Source organism: Setaria viridis, chromosome 9 (genome assembly GCF_005286985.2).
Source record: "Setaria viridis chromosome 9, Setaria_viridis_v4.0, whole genome shotgun sequence".
Taxonomy (NCBI): domain Eukaryota; kingdom Viridiplantae; phylum Streptophyta; class Magnoliopsida; order Poales; family Poaceae; genus Setaria; species Setaria viridis.
The window spans coordinates 11,846,304-11,864,238 of NC_048271.2; the positions used below are offsets into that span (position 1 = coordinate 11,846,304).

General features: G+C 44.1%; 1 protein-coding gene across 4 annotated transcripts; it reads left to right on the forward strand.

Moving 5' to 3' along the window:
- Window positions 1-4,258: 4,258 nt before the first annotated feature.
- Window positions 4,259-12,019, forward strand: LOC117838330 (uncharacterized). 4 transcript variants are annotated; one of them, XM_034718314.2, is made up of 12 exons: window positions 4,261-4,556; window positions 5,101-7,966; window positions 8,052-8,085; window positions 8,843-8,919; window positions 9,666-9,725; window positions 9,817-9,927; window positions 10,018-10,095; window positions 10,227-10,307; window positions 10,399-10,543; window positions 11,021-11,136; window positions 11,494-11,524; window positions 11,606-12,019. In XM_034718314.2, the coding sequence occupies exons 2-12, from the start codon at window positions 5,123-5,125 to the stop codon at window positions 11,701-11,703; spliced, it is 3,675 nt and encodes a 1,224-aa protein (XP_034574205.1). In that variant the 5' UTR covers window positions 4,261-4,556; window positions 5,101-5,122; the 3' UTR covers window positions 11,704-12,019. The 4 variants fall into 4 exon arrangements, 3 of the variants coding, with proteins under 3 accessions (XP_034574209.1, XP_034574205.1, XP_034574206.1); XM_034718315.2 differs by having other exon boundaries at window positions 4,261-7,966; XR_011897060.1 differs by lacking the exons at window positions 11,494-11,524; window positions 11,606-12,019 and having other exon boundaries at window positions 4,260-4,556; window positions 10,410-10,543.
- The last annotated feature ends 5,916 nt before the right edge of the window (window positions 12,020-17,935 follow it).

Sequence of the window (17,935 nt, forward strand, 5' to 3'; positions counted from 1 at the left end):
CTGAGGCGGGTTCCAGCTGCCGCCTCCCCGACGGTGGAGGCGTATACGGTGGACTGCCTCTCGGCCTCCTCTCCCGTGTGAAGTCGAGGACGAGACGACTGGAGGAGCAACGTCCGTTCTCAACGTGGCTCTGCGATCCGTGCGTTGCGATGGTTTTAACTTTTAACCATGGAAAATTTCCCACCCTATAACATATCACAGGAATTTTTTTTCAAATCGTGTCCGTGATGATGTTGATGTTTCTCAGCAACTAACGACACTTTTACGGCGTATAAACGTCTTCCCTCCACATGAACTAGAGTGATGCGACTTGACTTGTTTCCCTGTCGCGTACTCGTGTATAGTCTCTTCTTATATGCGTACTCGCGTATAGTCTCTTAGAGCAACTCCAAGAGTATCCTAAAAAATTCTTCCCCAAAACTATGTATTGGGGGTTCTCCCAAAAAAAATTTCCCCCAAAAGCATATCAGTCCACAACAGATCGCTAATAAATAGCCCCCAATATTTCAAACACAGGGCACGTCATCGTATTGGGCCCATCGGAAGGGACGCGCGGGTATGCGGGAATCAGGATTGGGGGAGGAACGCCAACGCTAAAATATACGCGGTGGCAGGCTTTTTTTTAGCGTCGCTAAAAAATTGGGGAAGGTTTAGGTGGATTGTTGGAGTTCATTTTTTCTCTCTTTTTTCCTTAAAAAAGTATTGGGGGTAAGATTAGCAGCCTCTTGGAGTTGCTCTTATATGCGCAACTATTTAAGTTACATACCATCCTAATTAACTAGTAAGTTGGAAAATACAGCGTGTGTTTTGTAATTGTAAAAAAAAAGTTTTGGGGTTTTGGTTAGAACCATATCATTTTTTACCCAAGTTAATAAATCAAATCAAGTTATAGTCTATCTCTTTTTTCATGCATTATGCGTAATATCACTAAATCAACTTGTTAGAAAGCTAAGAAATTTTCTTTCTAGCAAATCTTAATTGACCCAATGTGCATAACTTTCCCCGCACAAAATGCGATGTAGTAGTTGACAATCACATAGATACGCAGATGTCAAAATCAGCTAGCACCAATTGGAAACCACTGTTACTACTTTTTTTCATGCACATTGTCATATGGAGGTTATTCTACATACAAGTGTCAAAACCCCCACATAAAAAGGAATAGCAACAATTGCAGTTATGCCACAACTTTTCCTTAAAAGTTGCCGTGTGAAGTTTACCATATGTACAAGCATCATAGGCGTGCGAAAGGAGTTAGCAACAAACTGGTATTATACTCATCACTTTTTGCAACGCGAATTGCCACATGGAATTTGGTAATATTAGTAAATCATGCTAAAAATACAGATGTGAAGTGCTCCTAGAAGGGATGCCACCAACATACAACTATTGTTTTTATAACTTTAGCTGCACATTGCCACATGAAATTTGACAATTTTAAAGAGTTGTCACAGATGAGCATCAAATGCTCACGAAAGTTTAAGTGACAACCAATAAGGTTGATATTTGCTGGATATTTATGCGTAAAATATTTATGACATTGCACAGCTGGCAATAATGATCCGTGTTGGATATTCATGCGTAAAATATTTGAGACATTACACAGTTGGCAAAAGAGGATCTTTGTTGGACAATCATAGGTAGAATATTTGAGAAGTACGTGGACTGACGTATTTTAAGAAATTTACGTAGTGGGCAGAAAGGAATTTATTGGATATTCATGCTTTGAAATAACACGTAGCTACAGTCGCATGGTGTAGGGTTGGTACCGAATTTTGAGAAAAATTTCAAGCATAAAATATTTGAGACATTACTCACCTAGCAAAAAGGATCTATGCTAATTATTTATGCGCAGGATGCTTGAGGCACTAGAAGATGCTATAGATGGATTTTGCTAGATATTCGCATCTAAAATATATGAGAAAATACATAGCATTAGTCAAGTATTGTAGGGTTGATATCGCAATTCAAGAAAGGGCTTGTCTATGCCTTACTCGACCATCTTTAGCCCATCTAGCACTCGAATTCTGAGCCACACATCCATCAGATCAACGGCTCATGTTCAGCTTCCCATCAACCCTAGCAGCCAAACGTTCTTTTTATGCTAAGAGGAGCGCGCTGCCGCCGAACTCGATCCGTTTGGCACCCCTCCGTCCGCTTGGAAGCTTCGTCTCCGACGCTGGCGAGCAGCCTCAACGAGTTGCCTGTGCCTCTGCCACTCCGTTTTTGCTACTCCGGTGAGTGTCTCCACCATGCCCTCGCCTCTACCTCGTCCTTCTTCCCCGTCTCCGGCGACTCCCACGCCGCTAGATCCGCCACCCCCGACCACCGCCGCATAACCTAGCGATGTGTGACGCTCCCGCCCTAGCACCGCCCAACCGGTTGTACGTCCTCCACCGCCCGGGCCGGTCGCGCCACCGCCACCTTGCCTTGCTGCCCTCGCGCCCGCCACCACCGCCCGACCCGCCGGCCGCCGCCTTACAGGAGAAAACCCCCAGCTCGAAAGCTGGAGCACTAACTATAGCTTGTCGGAGATTTGACGGACTTGAGGAAGATGCTTAGGGCACCGATGAATGGCAGCACAAAAGAAAATCAGCCTTTGCAAAATGCTCAAGTGTGGTTTAGCTTTTCCCTTTGAGAAAACTATGCAGCTGGCAAAGATGATCTTTGTTGGACCATATTTGAGAAGATGCGGCCGTATGGTTGGTACCCCATCTCGGGAAAATATTCACCCGCAAAATTTTCAGTCATTACACAGTTGGCAAAGATGATCTTTGGATTCTCATGTGTTAAATATTTGAGGTATTTTATTAGAGCTCACAGAGAAGACCTTTGCTAGATATTCATCACGTGTAAAATATTTGAGAAAATACACGGCGATGCTCAAATGACGAAGGGTTTGGAATTCAAGAGTTGGTGCCGCAATTCAAGAGATTTTTTTTTTAATACTACGCATCTTACGTTCAACGCGAGCACAAATCATCGGATGCTCCCGCAGGCCTACCGCCCACGCCAACACATCTAACCTCTTCCTCCCCACACCACTTATCCCATTCACCCCTCCCTCTCTCTCCATGGTGGCGCGCACAGATGCCTCATTGGCGGCGGTGCTTGCCCCTCGCAGCTCCTCCCCACACCGCGCTGCCTCGTCACCATCCGTGGCGGCGCTCGCAGATGCCTCCCGTCCACTGCTTCCATCATGGGCGACCTGACTCTTCCGCTCAAGATGGATGTGACAACGATAAAATCCATATGTTTCGTATATTTTTCATATATTTATTTCATTTGTTTCAATTGTTCGTTTCTCTTGTTGCAGATTTTGTTCACTTTTTTGGGATTTCTATTCTATTTTTTGCTTACCCCTCCCTATAGGATTTGTGATATTTCAATATTTGATTTTGCATGTTGTAATGTTTGATTTGGGATGTTAAGGTGGGAATTGGTGTTGCCATGGGGGTATCCTTCTTCCTCACTGGCTGACTTCGTGAAGGCATCGCTTTCATGTTGCAGCTCAATGAATTTGATGTTGCAGTAATCTTGTTCTGATGTTTCAACTGGATCGATGGAGATGGTGATGCCATCCATACTTGCATCCATACATGTTTCAACGAGTAAATCGATTTGTTGCGGTAATATTTGCTTGATGTTGCATTGGCTTTTTACTGAATATTGGAAGAGCAAAATGAATTGTTGCGATAGATTGATAGATTTATTCGAATGTTTCAGAATTGGATCCAGCTCTATTTTCGTGTACAACTCAACTGGATCGATGGAGATGGTGATGCTATGTTCAAGGTTGCAGTTTATGGATGTCGTATGTGCTTTTTTTTTCAAATAAGTTTTCATTGACGTGCGGCAGCGGGTGAGTTTTTTATTATATTCTCGATATTGCACAAATTATTTTATAATGTTGCGGATGCGATTTTTTACTATGCATGAGCTATTTTTCCTTATTATCATCTTCTTCAAATCTTCATCTTCTCCAAATCTTCAACCAATCATCTCTACCCTATGAGCCGTGGGATGTTGGGTCCCCTCCCTCGTGCGAGCTGCTTTATGGTGGGTGTAGGGTAGGGATGAAGCAACAGTACAGGACCGGTGGTAGGACGATGTGCGCCGGTAGGTGGTTAGGTAATAATTAACATGGAACCCACCGTTCGATGGGCACCGAACTCGGACCTGACGTTTGGGCGCTAGCAGTACCGGATTTTTTTTAGTCTTTGTAAATGCTGGCTCCCCCAACAGCCATCACGCCACCTGCTTTTGACTCACCTCACCTCGCACGAAAAAATATCGATCTGAATCTGCAATCCGCCACTGACTTCGGGGCCTTCCTGGCAGGCAAGGCCAACCTCCGCAGCTGAAGCCGAACAGTCGAACCCACACCCTCCGCCGCCCACAAAGCCGTCGCCGCGCCGCCGAGCACGCGCTCTGCTCCCGGTGATCCCCTTCCTCCACTCCTCATTGGCTGGGGCGTGGAGGCGTGGATTGGACCGGGGATCCGTCCGTACTTGGATTGGTTTCTTCTTTCACCGATAAGGAGCCCTAGCTTGCATGTACCGAATCTCTGTAATGCTTGTTAGTTTAGCTGCGATCTTCCTGGGTTTTAGTGTGGTTGTGATATAAGCTTCCAGGATCCTTGTAGTTGATCATCACAACGTTTGGTTCTTGCTCAAGGGTTAGCCGTTCTGTGTCATATATAGAAAGTAATCAAGTTGTAATCTTTAGCATTCGTACATACCTATTGGGTAACCATGCTGGTGTGTGATTCGTGCTTCCCGGTTTTGTGCTTTCTTTGATGATTTTGGAAACATTTAGGATTCTTCCATGTTAACCATGACAATGCACGGGTTCTTGCTTGTAACTTTATACTGCTTATGTAATGTACATTATTTGAACTCCTTATGTATTACAGTATGTATTATTGAAGCCCCTTATGTATTAAACATTATTGGAATTTCAACCCGTACACACTTTCTTGTTAACTTCAAAGTCCCCCCCCCCCCTTTTTTTTTCTTTGCTGCCCCTTTAATATGTAACAGCATGTTTTTCTTTCAATGCTTACTTTTATGACATTTTTTCTGCATTTTCCTGGAGCAGATAGAGATTGTGGCCAACCGGGATGTCCGAGGTAAACCCAACACCGGCAACAGAGGATCCACCTCCATTAGCGAATGGAGAATTTGCTGCTTCAGATAAGAATAATAATGCTGAGAAGTTCGGGCCTGAGGAGAGCAGGGAAGTAGCAGTGACTAGCAACAATGCTGATGAAGTGAAGAATGGCTGTGAAAATGGAACCGAGGGCGCAGCAGATGAGGTCGCAAATATTGTAGAGGCTGATGATTCGAACGGAGGTGATTCAGGTTGTGCTAATGTGGTGGTCGCTGAAGATGTTAAAATGATTGACACACAACATGAAGTCAATACTGAAGGTGCGGATGTTAAAATGGTTGATACACAGCATGAAGCCAATACTGAAGCGGAGGATGTGAAAATGGTTGACACACAACATGAAGCCAATATTGAAGCTGAGGATGTGAAAATGGATGGCACACAAGATGTAAAAATGGTTCACACACAGCATGAAGCCAATATTGAAGCTGAGGAAGATGCGTGTCAAGATAAGGAAGGAAAGAATGGGGATAATCAGCATGATAAGGCAACAGAAGGTGAGGGTATGAAGATGATTGAAGCAAAGGCTACTGCTAGAAATTCCAAGGCACAAGATAGGATGGAAGATGCGTGTCAGAAGGAAAATCACACCAATATTGAAGACAAAGACATGAAAATGGTGGACAAGGAAAACACGTGTCCAAAGGAAGATAAGGTGGGAAAGAATGAGGACAGCCAGGATGCCAAGGTAGCAGAAGCTGATGAAATGAAGATCATTAGAGCAAAGACAGATGTTAGAAATGCAGAGGTGCAAGAAAATGTGAAGAAGGAACAAACGGAGGACAAGGTTGAAGAGAACAAAAATAACACCAATAATGAAGATGATGACGTGAAAACTGTTGACAAGGAGGCTGGATATCAGAAAGAAGACGAGGGAAATAATGAGGATGGTCATGATGCCGAGTTTGCAGAAGGTGATGAAATCAGGATGGAAGAAATGGAGGACAAGGTGGAAGAGATGAAAAATAATACCAATACTGAAGATGATGACGTGGAAAATTTTGACAAGGAAGTTGCATGTCAGAAAGAAGATGAGGACAGTCACGATGCCAAGGTAGCAGAAGGTGATGAAATCAAGATGGTTGTAGCAAAAACTGATGCTGGAAATGCAGAAGTAGAAGGAAATGGGAAGGAAGAAAAGGCCGAGAAGACTGAACAGGGGAAAAATAATGCCAATATTGAAACTGAGGAGTTAATAGTTCTTGACAAGGACGATGCATGCATGAAGGAAGATAAGAAGGTAATGAATGTGGATATTCAGGATGCCAAGGAAGCAGATGGTGAGCACATGAAGATTGTTGAAGAAAAGACTGATGGTAGAATTGGAGAGGCAATAGAAAATAGGAAGAAGAGAGAAATTGAGGGCAACGCTGAAGAGAATAAAACTGATGCCAGGATTGATGCTGAGAATGTGATAATGGTTGACCAAGAAAGTGCATGTCAGAACAAAGATAAGGAGGAAAAGACTGATGATAGTCAGGATGCCAAGGCAGCAGAAGGTGAGGACATCAAGGTTGTTGAAGCAAAGAGTGATGCTGGAAATGCAGGGGTAAAGGAAAATGGGAAGAAGGAAGAAAAGGAGCAGCACAATGAAGAGAAGGCAAATGATGTCAACAATCAAGCTGATGAGGTGAAAATTGTTGACAAGGAAGATGCATGTCAGAAGGAAGACAATGGAAGAAAGAATGAGGATAGTCACCGCGCCAAGGCAGCAGGATGTGAGGAAATTATGGTGGTTGAAGCAAAGTCTACGGATGTACATGCAGAGGTTAAAGAAAATGGAAAGAAGGAAGAAGATCAGAACACGACCGAAGAGGAGCAAAATGATGACAAAGAGGAAATCATATGTGTGAAGAGGCAAGATGAAGATAGGATGGAGCCAACGGAAGTGGATAAGCAAGAAAAGCAGGATGGGTCGAACGAGGAAGAAAAAGGTGGTGTTGATAAGCTGCATGTGAGTGATAGAGAAGAAAGTGTCAAGGAGAGTCAGGAGGTATTGAAAGGTGAAGCAAAAGATAATGTGGACAAGCAAGAAATGGATGATAGAGAAGAAAATGTCAAGGAGAAACAGGATGGATTGGAAGAGGAAGGAGTTGGTTCTAGCAAGCACGAGGTAGCAAAAGATGAACAAGACGGAGCTGCTGAGAAACAAGAGGGAGAGAAACAGGATGGAAATGTTGCTGCTGAGAAGAAAGAGGAAGAGAAACAAGATGCCAAGCTGACTGCTGAGGAAAAGGACAAAACACAGGATAGAAAGGTGGCCGCTGAGAAGAAAGAGGAAGAGGAAGTGAACGAAAATGTAGCTTTTGAGAATAATGCAGAGATAGTGATTGAAATGGGAGTATCTGAGAAGGATGAGGAAATGGAAACGAACGGAAAGACTACTGCTGATAAACAAGGGGGAAAGAAAGACAGTCAGACAGATGGTATCTCTAAACAAGGGGGACAAAAGAAAAGAACCAAGCGATCAAATGCTGACATGGATGAGGCAGAAAATGGAAGTGCATCTAAAAAAGAGAAGGATGGTGAGGCAGTGGAGGAAGTTGGTGAGTCAAACAAGAATATGGAAGAAAATAAGGATGAAGCACCCAAGAGGAAGAAGGCAAGGATTGTTAGAGAAGAGGACCACAAGAAGGATAAGAAACAAAGCAGCTCTAAGTCCAGGGATGCAAAGGACTTGCTGAATACCCCAAGTCCTTATTCACTTGATCGACCGGCGCGTACGAGGAAAACAGTGGAGAGGTTGGTTGAAGTGATTGAGAAGGAACCAAGCGGAAGTTTATTTGTTGAGAAGGTTCTGTCCTCACTCATATTTTCCCTCTTGATTTCATTGACACACTGTGACCTTCCATAGTGCTTTATAAACATTTTTCATGCAGGGTCGTGGCACTCCTTTGAAGAATATACCTGGTGGTGAGGAACTATGTTGCGATATCTTACTATTTTTTGTTTCATGAGCACTGCATTTTGCATCCTTAAAATCTTACTATAGCATATACATTCATTTTTGGTAGATAAAACCTCATACAACCTCATAATGCCATTTTTTTAACTACTGCAGTGTCATAGATTATGTAGTAGTATACTTCTTGTTCTTGGCAAATCAGTAGCCCTGTGAAAGTCTGCTTATATTTGGGTGTTTCCATCTTCTATATTGTTTCGTGTGCCTGATATTTTCTTAATAATTACAACTTCATTCCTTTAAGCTGATTAGGAATTGAACATTTTGATCACATGGCCTACAAATCTACCCCCACCCCCTGCCGTAACAGTCTCCAAGCATCCTTTGCCAGCTATTGTATTTAAAGAATATATATGTATAAAATCCAACAAATTTGTGAGATTATGAAAGTATCTTTGAAGGCAATTCTACACATGCAAATTTCTTGTTTCCAAACTAAATACTTTATAAGTTATTGATAGCTGAAGTTCCAAAAGTTTGATCGAATTCTGTCCAAAACATCAAGGATTTGAGACTGGTGGGACTACTATATTTCTGCATCTTTGATTGACTCTAGATCAATTTCCTCACTTTGAAATTACATCTTATGGTTTTCACAGTTTTATGATCCGTAGCATTGATTCTTTTTACAAGTGTTGATCAGTATATACTTTATTCTTGCTCGGCAATTTACTATCTCTCCTGATTCGGGTTCTGAATATTTTACAGTTGCATACAGAATAGCAAGGAAGAAACAGACTGACCTTAAGTTTCTCCATCAAATCCTTTTTGGGAGGTTTGGAAAGGTAAATTTAAAATATAAACAATGTGCTTTTGAAATGACTGATGCAAATTTTCGCTCTGGGATTTATTTAGACAGTTAGACATATAGTAAAATCTCTGATGGGGTCAAGATAGATCTTTCACATGAAAAAAAGTTTTCTTATGTTTAACCATTATGTGGTTGTGGATCATGAATGCATATTTTATCTGACATAAATGGCATTGTCAGTAACTTCTAACTTGTGTTGATGCCCTAGGGCCCAGGTGCATATAATAAAAATATCTGTAGGAAATCTGTAACTTTGCTATGTTGATATACCTATTTGCATGCTTTCACTTGAACTTAATGCTTCCACAAGCTTAACTTATTCAAACAGCCTGTTTTAGACTTGCATCTTACTTCCTTCTATAAGCTTAGCTCATGCTGCTTTGGACTTTGGTGTTATGAAACCAAAATTGAAGCTCCAGCTTGTCCAAACTGGTTTAGTTATAAAGGGAATACTTTATTTATGAAAAAATGATTTATTGCATTTTTTATTTTATATTACAAGGCCTCCTTTTCAAGTTTTGGATAAACTAGATGTGATTACAAGCCTCTTGGTTTTCATTTTGTTTTCAAAGGAGGGACCATGTGTGTGAACCAGCTGAACTCTTTAAGACAAAATATCATGTTATGTTGTTTATTTGTTGTTTTACCACAAATCGGCATTGATGCCAAAGCTCCATTGCAAGATTATTGTCCCGACAAATTAACTGTGTAATGTTACAGGCTGCTGATTTCAAAAGCCATATACTTGAGTTCTCTGGATTTGTGTGGCACGAGAGTGATGTAAGCATGATTTTTCTTTCCAAAATTACGGGTAGTTTGTACTATTTAACTAAGATTATTGTTTTAACTTTGATAACTCTCTTTCTTGTAGGAAAAGCATAGAGCTAAGGCCAAGGAGAAGCTTGACAAATGTTCCAAAGAAACATTATTTGATCTCTGCAAACTGTTTGCTATTCCAGTTTCAAGAGTAAATAGTAAAAAGGTGCGTCTTTTATCATCTCTGACTTAATTTGTATCCGAGTTGCAGTGTGATGCACATTCTTGTTTCATTGTAACCGAGCTATCCATGCAGGAAGACATTATCATGAAGCTGCTGGACTTCATTGCTGAACCTCGCGCTAATGATGATTCCACACTTTCTGATGATCAGGTAAAGTTTGTCTCAACAATGAGTTTGTACTTTTGAGATCTACTTATGAGTTACGACAGTGAACGTTTTAAGTTTGCATCAGTGTTTCTTTCCCTACTTTTCTCTATGTTTTACAGTTTTGCCGTATGCAGGGATCAAATTCTAGGAAGCGCAAACGAGAGGGAGGAAGTGCAGCTAAGAATTCAGAGGGCACACACAAGAGATCTAGGAAGGTAACATCTTATGTTTGCCAGACACAATCTTTTTTATAACATTTCTTGCCCATTTACTTGAAAGACGGCTCATGTAGCTACATTGAGCAAGTGTTCAAGCAGAGTTTCATCATCACCAAAAAGTTCTAAGGATAAGCAGAGCTCTGCTGAGGATTCAAACTTAAGGAAGATTAAACCCATTACACCAAAGCACACGGTAAATTCTCAAAAAGAGACCAGTGGAAGAAGATCATCAGGTAGGACTATCACTTTATTATATGAGTTCACCGTATGCTAATATCCACAATACCTTAAATCTTGCCTTCCTGTATCTGAACTGCCATTATTCTGAACTTTCTAATTGATGTGATATGACCAAGAGATATCAATTTGCCTTTATCTGTGAGCATATACAGCAGATTAATTGATAGTTTTTATTGTCCCATGAACTGTCATTATCTAAAAGATGGTGAAATTGGTTTAAAATGTATCTTCTGGTTTGATTCTTACATTGATAACTTGCAGTTAGTTTAGATGTTCATTATTTTTGTGCTACTTGTATCCTTGTTGATTTGGCATTTTAATATTCACTAGCGGGATGGATATTTTGATGTATCATTCCTTGTTATGTGTCGTATGTATCTTGGAAAGTTATCTTTGTTTCAAACATGTAAAACATGTTTGGAATATATTTCAGATTCTGGCATGAATCCTAATGGTGTGCTTTTGTCCAGGCATAAGGTTGACAACAAGTAAAGGGAAATCAGCAGAAGCAGAAAAGGCCCTTCCCAGCAAGGATGAATTGCAAAATACAATTGTTGGAATTCTAAAGAAGGTCGACTTCAACACGGTGAGTTACTGCACTCAGGCAGCATAGCAATTTGTATTGAGCTCTCTAGTGGACTGCAGCTACTGTGAAATGAAATCAACATTTTACATCTTGGTTCATAAGAGAATTAAGCTGCTATGTGACAGTTGATGTAATTTCATTTGAGTTACATGAATAAAGTAATTTTCCAGCCCATCATAGACAGGAAGGATGATTTGCCCTCTTCTCTGCTCTCTTCAGAGATAACCACTGCAAATGCAGATTTGTAGTACTTTTCCTAACAATTTTTACTTAACGGTTCCACCTTTGTTGCTCTTGCCACCATAATCTCGTAGTAGGTGCCCTTGTACTAACTGCTTTGTTGATTCCATTTTCCAGGCTACATATAGTGACATCATTAAGATGCTCGGTAAGCCTCTTAAGATTACACATCAGGATTTGCATTTATCAGGGCTCCATGTTCTAAATTCTAACAAAGTGAATGTTCCAGATGAGCACTACAAGATCGACTTATCTTCGAGGAAAGAAGCTATCAAGCTCATGGTCTATGATGAGCTGATGAAGATATCGGAAGCAGACGAGGATTAATATGTAGATGAAGGTGCTGACAAGATAGAACAAGAGCATCAAGCGAAGTAGGATGAAGGCCGAGAAGCTCGCGCCCTGATAGTTGTGACAATTGTAAGTTACTGGCACAGTCGATATCATTGTTTGGTAATGTCCCCTGTTTGGGAATGTAGGATGCCGTACACCTCCAAGATGACGGCTTAAACTGCAGTGGCAGCCTTCGTTGATTAGTTCGTGCTAGCCTGAAACTCTGAACTGTTATGGTTGGGACGGAATTCTTTTGTCCTCTGCTGTAATATATGACCGATCCGTCAGTCACTTTATCCTTAGTTTCTCAGTTCTCTTTGTGCCTTTTTTACATGAGTGTTTTCTTCTGTTGAGTTTGTATATGATTAGTGCAATCCCATATCTCTGGCAAATTTCCAGTGTTTATTGCGTCACGAATTGCTATGGGGGTGCAAGTTGGTGCACTTTTATGGGCATCACAGTCGCTACCCTTATGGGGACTAATCCGTACCCTTGCAAATTGCAATTTAGGTGTACTCCACAAAGATTCTGCATTTGAAGTTTGGCAGTGAGCTTGATCTGGTGATCGAACTGGTCTTGCTGCAGATGCTGCATTTTGACCGAAAATAGGTAACGCTATACATGGCCAAATGGGCTGGGCTAAACGGGCGGCATGAGGCCCAGCCTGTATTGGCTTGGCATTAGCACGGCCTGGCCCGCCATTACACGGGCCCGTGCTAGCATGGCTCGAGGTAGCAGGCTGGACCTGGGCTGAAGAGGCGGCACGTCGGGCGGCCCGTGGCACGACCCATGTAACGGTCAGCACGACTAAGGCCCATTAACTCTGCCGCGTATAACCCCTTGGCCCGCACCAATCCTAATCCCCTCCCTGGCTCCCTCCCTCTCCACCGCAATTGCCACTCGCCTCCGCTTGTCTGCCTCCTTCCCCTCCCTGTCTCCCTCCCTCACCACCGGTCACCGCCAGTCTGCCACCAGTCATCGGCGCCGCCCTGCCTCCGCCTGTCCCTGTCTGCCTCCTTCCCCTTCTCGATCTAGATGTCGCTGGTACGCCACCGGTCATCGGCGACGCGCCGCCGCCTCCGCCTGTCTGCCTCCTTCCCCTTCTCGATCTAGATCTTGGCGTGCTTGGGTGCTCTGGCAGCGCAGGTAAGATCTCCTCCTCTGACCTCTTCTGCTCTTCTCCTATCATGTTCTCGAGATCTCACATCTTGTTCTTGTAGGTCGTTGGCCAAGCACGATGCCATCATGCTCGCATGGGTGCGGCGCGCGCCGTTAAGGAGCCTGAGCCGCCGAGGAGGCGAGGAGGAGGGAGGTCATCGGAGATGGATACTGATAAACCGACCTCCGATGACTGCTATCGACCTTGGTCGTCAGAAGAGGATGTCCTCCGGGTTGGCTTGGCCGGTGGCAGCGCTGCAGTTGCTATCGACCTTGATGGTGCTGGGCCTACTAGCGTGCCTGAGGTGCCGGCGCCGCCGGTGAGCTCCAGCGGGAAGAGGGTCAAGAACTCCATCTCTAAGGTATGGAACGACTTTGAGAAACTCTTCACCATGAGGAACGGCAAGAAGGTCAGGTATGGTACTAAGTGCCGTCATTGCAGTCATGACTACTGGCAAATCTTCTAGTGATACTAGCCATTTGTGCCGGCACATTCTTGCTTGCAGGAAGAGAAAAGAAACTGATCGCATGGCTCAATCTGTGCTAAATTTCAACCCTGATGGTTCTATCCATCACTGGGAGTACTCTGATGCTGTTGCTCGTACTGAACTTTGCTGCTTGATAGCTAGGGAGGATCTGCCTTTAGGGTTTGGAGAATCTAATGACTTTGAAGAGTACATAAACCGTGCTCATAACACTAGATTTTCTAAATCCTCTAGGGAAACTACCACCAGAGATATGGTAAAACACTTCAGTGAACGCCGTGGTAAGCTTAAGGAAATGTTAGTGTGCTCTGTTTCCTCTGTTGCTCTTACTTCTGATATATGATTTGGAAATACTAAGGAGGATTACCTTAGTGTGGTTGCTCACTTTGTTAATACGGATTGGGAATTAGAAAAAAGATTGCTAGGTCTGAGACTCATTGATGAGTCACATACTAGTGCTAACATTGCAGAGCGTGTAGCTATGGTAGTTGATGAGTATGGTTAATGATAAGATCTTCCATGTTACTCTTGATAATGCTTCTTCTAACTCTTCAACCATGTATAAGTTAACTCCTATTTTTTCTGGTTATATACTATCTGCTCTTAATTCTGATACAACTGATGAGGAGATAGAAGAAGAGCGTTCTCTTTTCATGCATCAATGCTGTGCTTGCCATATTATCAATCTTATTGTTAAATCTGGTATGAAACGTTTGAAGCCTTACATTGAGGATTTCAGAACTGCTATATCATTCTTGAATTCATTTAACCAACGCATTGCAGCATACAAAAGCTATTGCCTGAGTATGGGTGTACATCCACGTAAGTTTGGTTTGGACATGGATGTTAGATGGAACTCCACTTACCTCATGCTCAAGCATGTTGTGCCATATCGGAGTACTTTTTCTGTCTTTATCAAAACTCAATATCCTTTGCGTGGTAATGGCTTACCACTACTCACTAATAACCACTAGTATGTGGCTGAAAAGGTATTGGAATTCCTTGAACTCTTCTATGATTCAACAGTTGCTCTATCTGGTGTTTATTATCCTACATCTTATCTAATGCTACATCATATTCTTGATATTGCTGAACATTTCAATGCATATGAGAATGATGACTTGCTTAGACATGTTGTTGTTCCTATGAAAGATAAGTTTCTAAAATACTGGAGGAAAATACCTATGCTATATGCCTTTGCTTTTATTTTGGATTATAGAGCTAAGATGAAAGGCTTTCATAATGTTCTTCGATTGTTATCTAATCTTACTGGTACAGATTACTCCAGATACCCAACTGATGTGCGTGGTAAGTTAACTAAGATCTTTTCAAGGTATGAAACCAAGTTTGGTGAAGTTTGCTTGCATCAACCCCAACAGTCAGCAAGTACTGGTATTGGTAAGAAGAAAATGGCTTGGGGTAAAATTTTTAGTGGTTCTGACATGAGTAGCACTTCTAGTTCTGGTTGTGTTTGTTCTCCTTCTCAATTGGGAAGGAGGACAAGTACTAGTGCACTATTTGCAGCTGCTACATCTCTTTCGGAGCTGTCATTATACCTAGACAGTGACTGCATCGCCCAATATGATGAAGACTTCAACATTCTCAATTGGTGGCATGAGCATAAGCAAGCTTATCCTATTTTTTCTATACTTGCTAAAAAGATGTGCTAATAGTACCTGCTTCCACAATATCATCAGAATCCACTTTTAGTCTTGCTGGCAGGGTGCTTGAGGAGCGATGACGGCGGCTGACATGTGACATGGTGGAGGTGCTATATTGCTTGAAGGATTGGGAGCTGGCTGATGCTCAATTGCAGCACAACGTCGAGAAGGAGACCAAAGATCTGGAGTTGGCTTTCGAGAACATGTACCTTAATCATGATGCTGCTGCTGATGGCTAAAGGTTGTGCTTTTATCTTTTCTACTTAGTATCGCACTATTTGTGTAATGAACATTAGGACATGTAATCTTAAGACATTAATAACTCTCTAGAGCTAGGTTGTACTCCCTTTTCCTTTCTAGGGTTTCTCACGAGGTGTGAGTTTTACCTAGAAAGGTTTTTAATGAGGCAGCCACACCAAACAACTCAAATAAAATTTAATCTTTGATCTCTATGTCTCTATGAGTTATGATTTTGATAATATGTAAGTATATGTGCTGTGCATTCCCTATTTTCTTGTAATCTTGACATTCCTTGTTATTTTGGGCATATGTTGGAGGGTTTTTTATTTGGCGGGCCCATAGGCGGCCTGGTCTACCTGACGTGTCGGGCCAACCCAACCCGCATAAGGTATAAAGAGGTCGGATCTGGACCTGTAACACAGCACGGCGGGCGGCCCGACCCGGCTACCAATATAGGCTAGGCTAGGCTAGGATGGGACCGTGCCAGGCCAGGCCGCCCGTTTGGCCATGTATAGGTAACGTCACAAACAACCACACACTAATGCTGCAGGGTTGCTGGGGTGATTCTAGAGTAATCTATGGAAAGTAAAAAAATGAAAGAAAAAGAAATTAAAGTTCTCAGCTCAACTCAACCGTTAGCCACTTACTAGCTCAACTCAATCTAAAGCAACGTCAGCTCTGAGCCAGTCAAGCCTCCTTGATCTATTTATTTCGTCTGCTTCGGACGAACTCGTCGATCTCTTGTTCATCTCGTCGATCTCTAAGGATCTGTTTGGTAGAGCTCCATCTGATTCTAATTCTCTATGGAAGCTGATTCTTCAAGAGAAGCGGTTTTGTGACTGAAAGTGATTCTCTAGCCTAAACTCTTAAAATCAGGATAGAGAATCACTTTACAAAATCAGGAGACGCTACTTTTTTCAGCTCTCAACCTCTTAAAAATCAAGAGAGAATCACTTCTCTCTAAAAACTGTTAGGCAGAGCTCCTGCAGAGAAATCAGCTCCGAAGGACTGCCAAACGCATCCTAACTCGTCCAGCCCTTCACCTGTCTCGCAGGTTGGCTCCTCGAAGACAATAGTCTCCAAGCCGACGGTGGCATCTCCCCCGTTGTCCAGCCGCCGGAGCAACTCCTCCGGTGCCAACGTCGCCGGCAAATCTTGTCGCTCCTCTGGCGCTACCAATGCCACCGTGTTGTCAGATATCGCCGGCATCACTGGCTCCGTGAACGCCTCTGATGCAGTGCCGCTGTTCCTGTGCTCAAGACAGCCTTGATACGGGACACACGATTAATTGCACGGCGCGTTGCTGCGCCACCGCCTCCAGATGTTGTTGCCGTCCTTGTTGTTTCACCAGTACGTCGCCGGCAGGTTCAAAGCAAGCATCGGCGACGTCGCCGGCGGCGGCGGAGAAGAACCAGCGGCGGCAGTCGGCGGCGAGGAGGAGGAAGATTGCGTTGGAGAGCGCGAACAGCGCCGTCCTGGTCGTGACCATGGAGAAGTATGATGACAGGAAGAGCAGGGCGGGGGAAGCCATGGCTGCGAGCGCGAGGACGGCTCGCGAGGCGTTGTCGTCGGCGCCCTTCCCGAACCTTGCGTCACCACCGCCTAGGTCGCAGCGCTTCAGGCTGCTGCCATGGTGATGGTGTTCTACGTGCAGCTGCAGTAAGTGATCCATGCTTGCTCTCTGTGTGTTCTTGCAGGTGCGTCGTTGCAGGGTTTAGAGGAGGAAGGGTGTGATCCGATGCGATCGAGAAGACAGCAGCCTGCCGAGGTATTTAGAGGGGCTTGACAGTGCGACAGCTCGATGTGCAAGCAAACAATGCTGGGTGCAAACAGATTGAAGCTTCAGATTCTTGCCGGCGTACTTTCACTACTAGAAAAATGAGCATCAGTAAGAGTCTTAGTACCGTTGTATTTTAACTCGATACTAATGTGAGCATTAGTACCAGGTCTAACGGATAATTCCTAGGAACCCCGTGGCCCTCTTTACTACCGGGTGTGGGTTCCACCCAGTACTAAATGTCACCCTTTAGTACCGGGTGGACCCTTCACCTGGGTACTAAAGAGTTTCCTCACGCAAGTTTGCACCGGCCGCCTCCCTTCCCTCGAGGCGCTAGCCTTATCCTCCGCCGCTCCCTTACCATATCCATCCGCTCTGCTCCTCCACCTCCCTTACCCTCTCCCTCAGCTCCCTCTCCTTCCCCTCCATCAGCCTCCTCCCTCCCTCCCCGGCCTCCCCTCTCGCCCCCCTCCGCTCGCCCCTCACCTCGTGCCTGAGGCGAGGCACGGCGGCGATGGCGGGAGGGGCAGCGGCGGCAACAACAGGGCGGAGGGTGGTGGGGCAGAGGTAGGGCGGGCGGAGGCGGGACGGGAGGGCCCAGGGTGGTGGGGACGACGAGGCGGAGGTGGGATGGGCGGAGGGGCGGTGGGGTGAGGTGGGGGGGGGGGTGGGGAGGCGGCGGGGGTGGGCGGCTGGCAGCGGGAGGATCCCCTTTAGCACCGAATTACCAATATCGGTTACTAAAGGGATTCCAACCGGTAGTTTCCTAGCAGTGTTTTCCGGCGGCTGAATAATCTATGCAGCGCCGCCACCTAATGCAATTGCCTCGTCATCTCCATGGGTCCGGGTCCGGGAAGTGTCATGGAACTTGCTGATCCATGCTTATTATTGCTTAGTCAGGAATC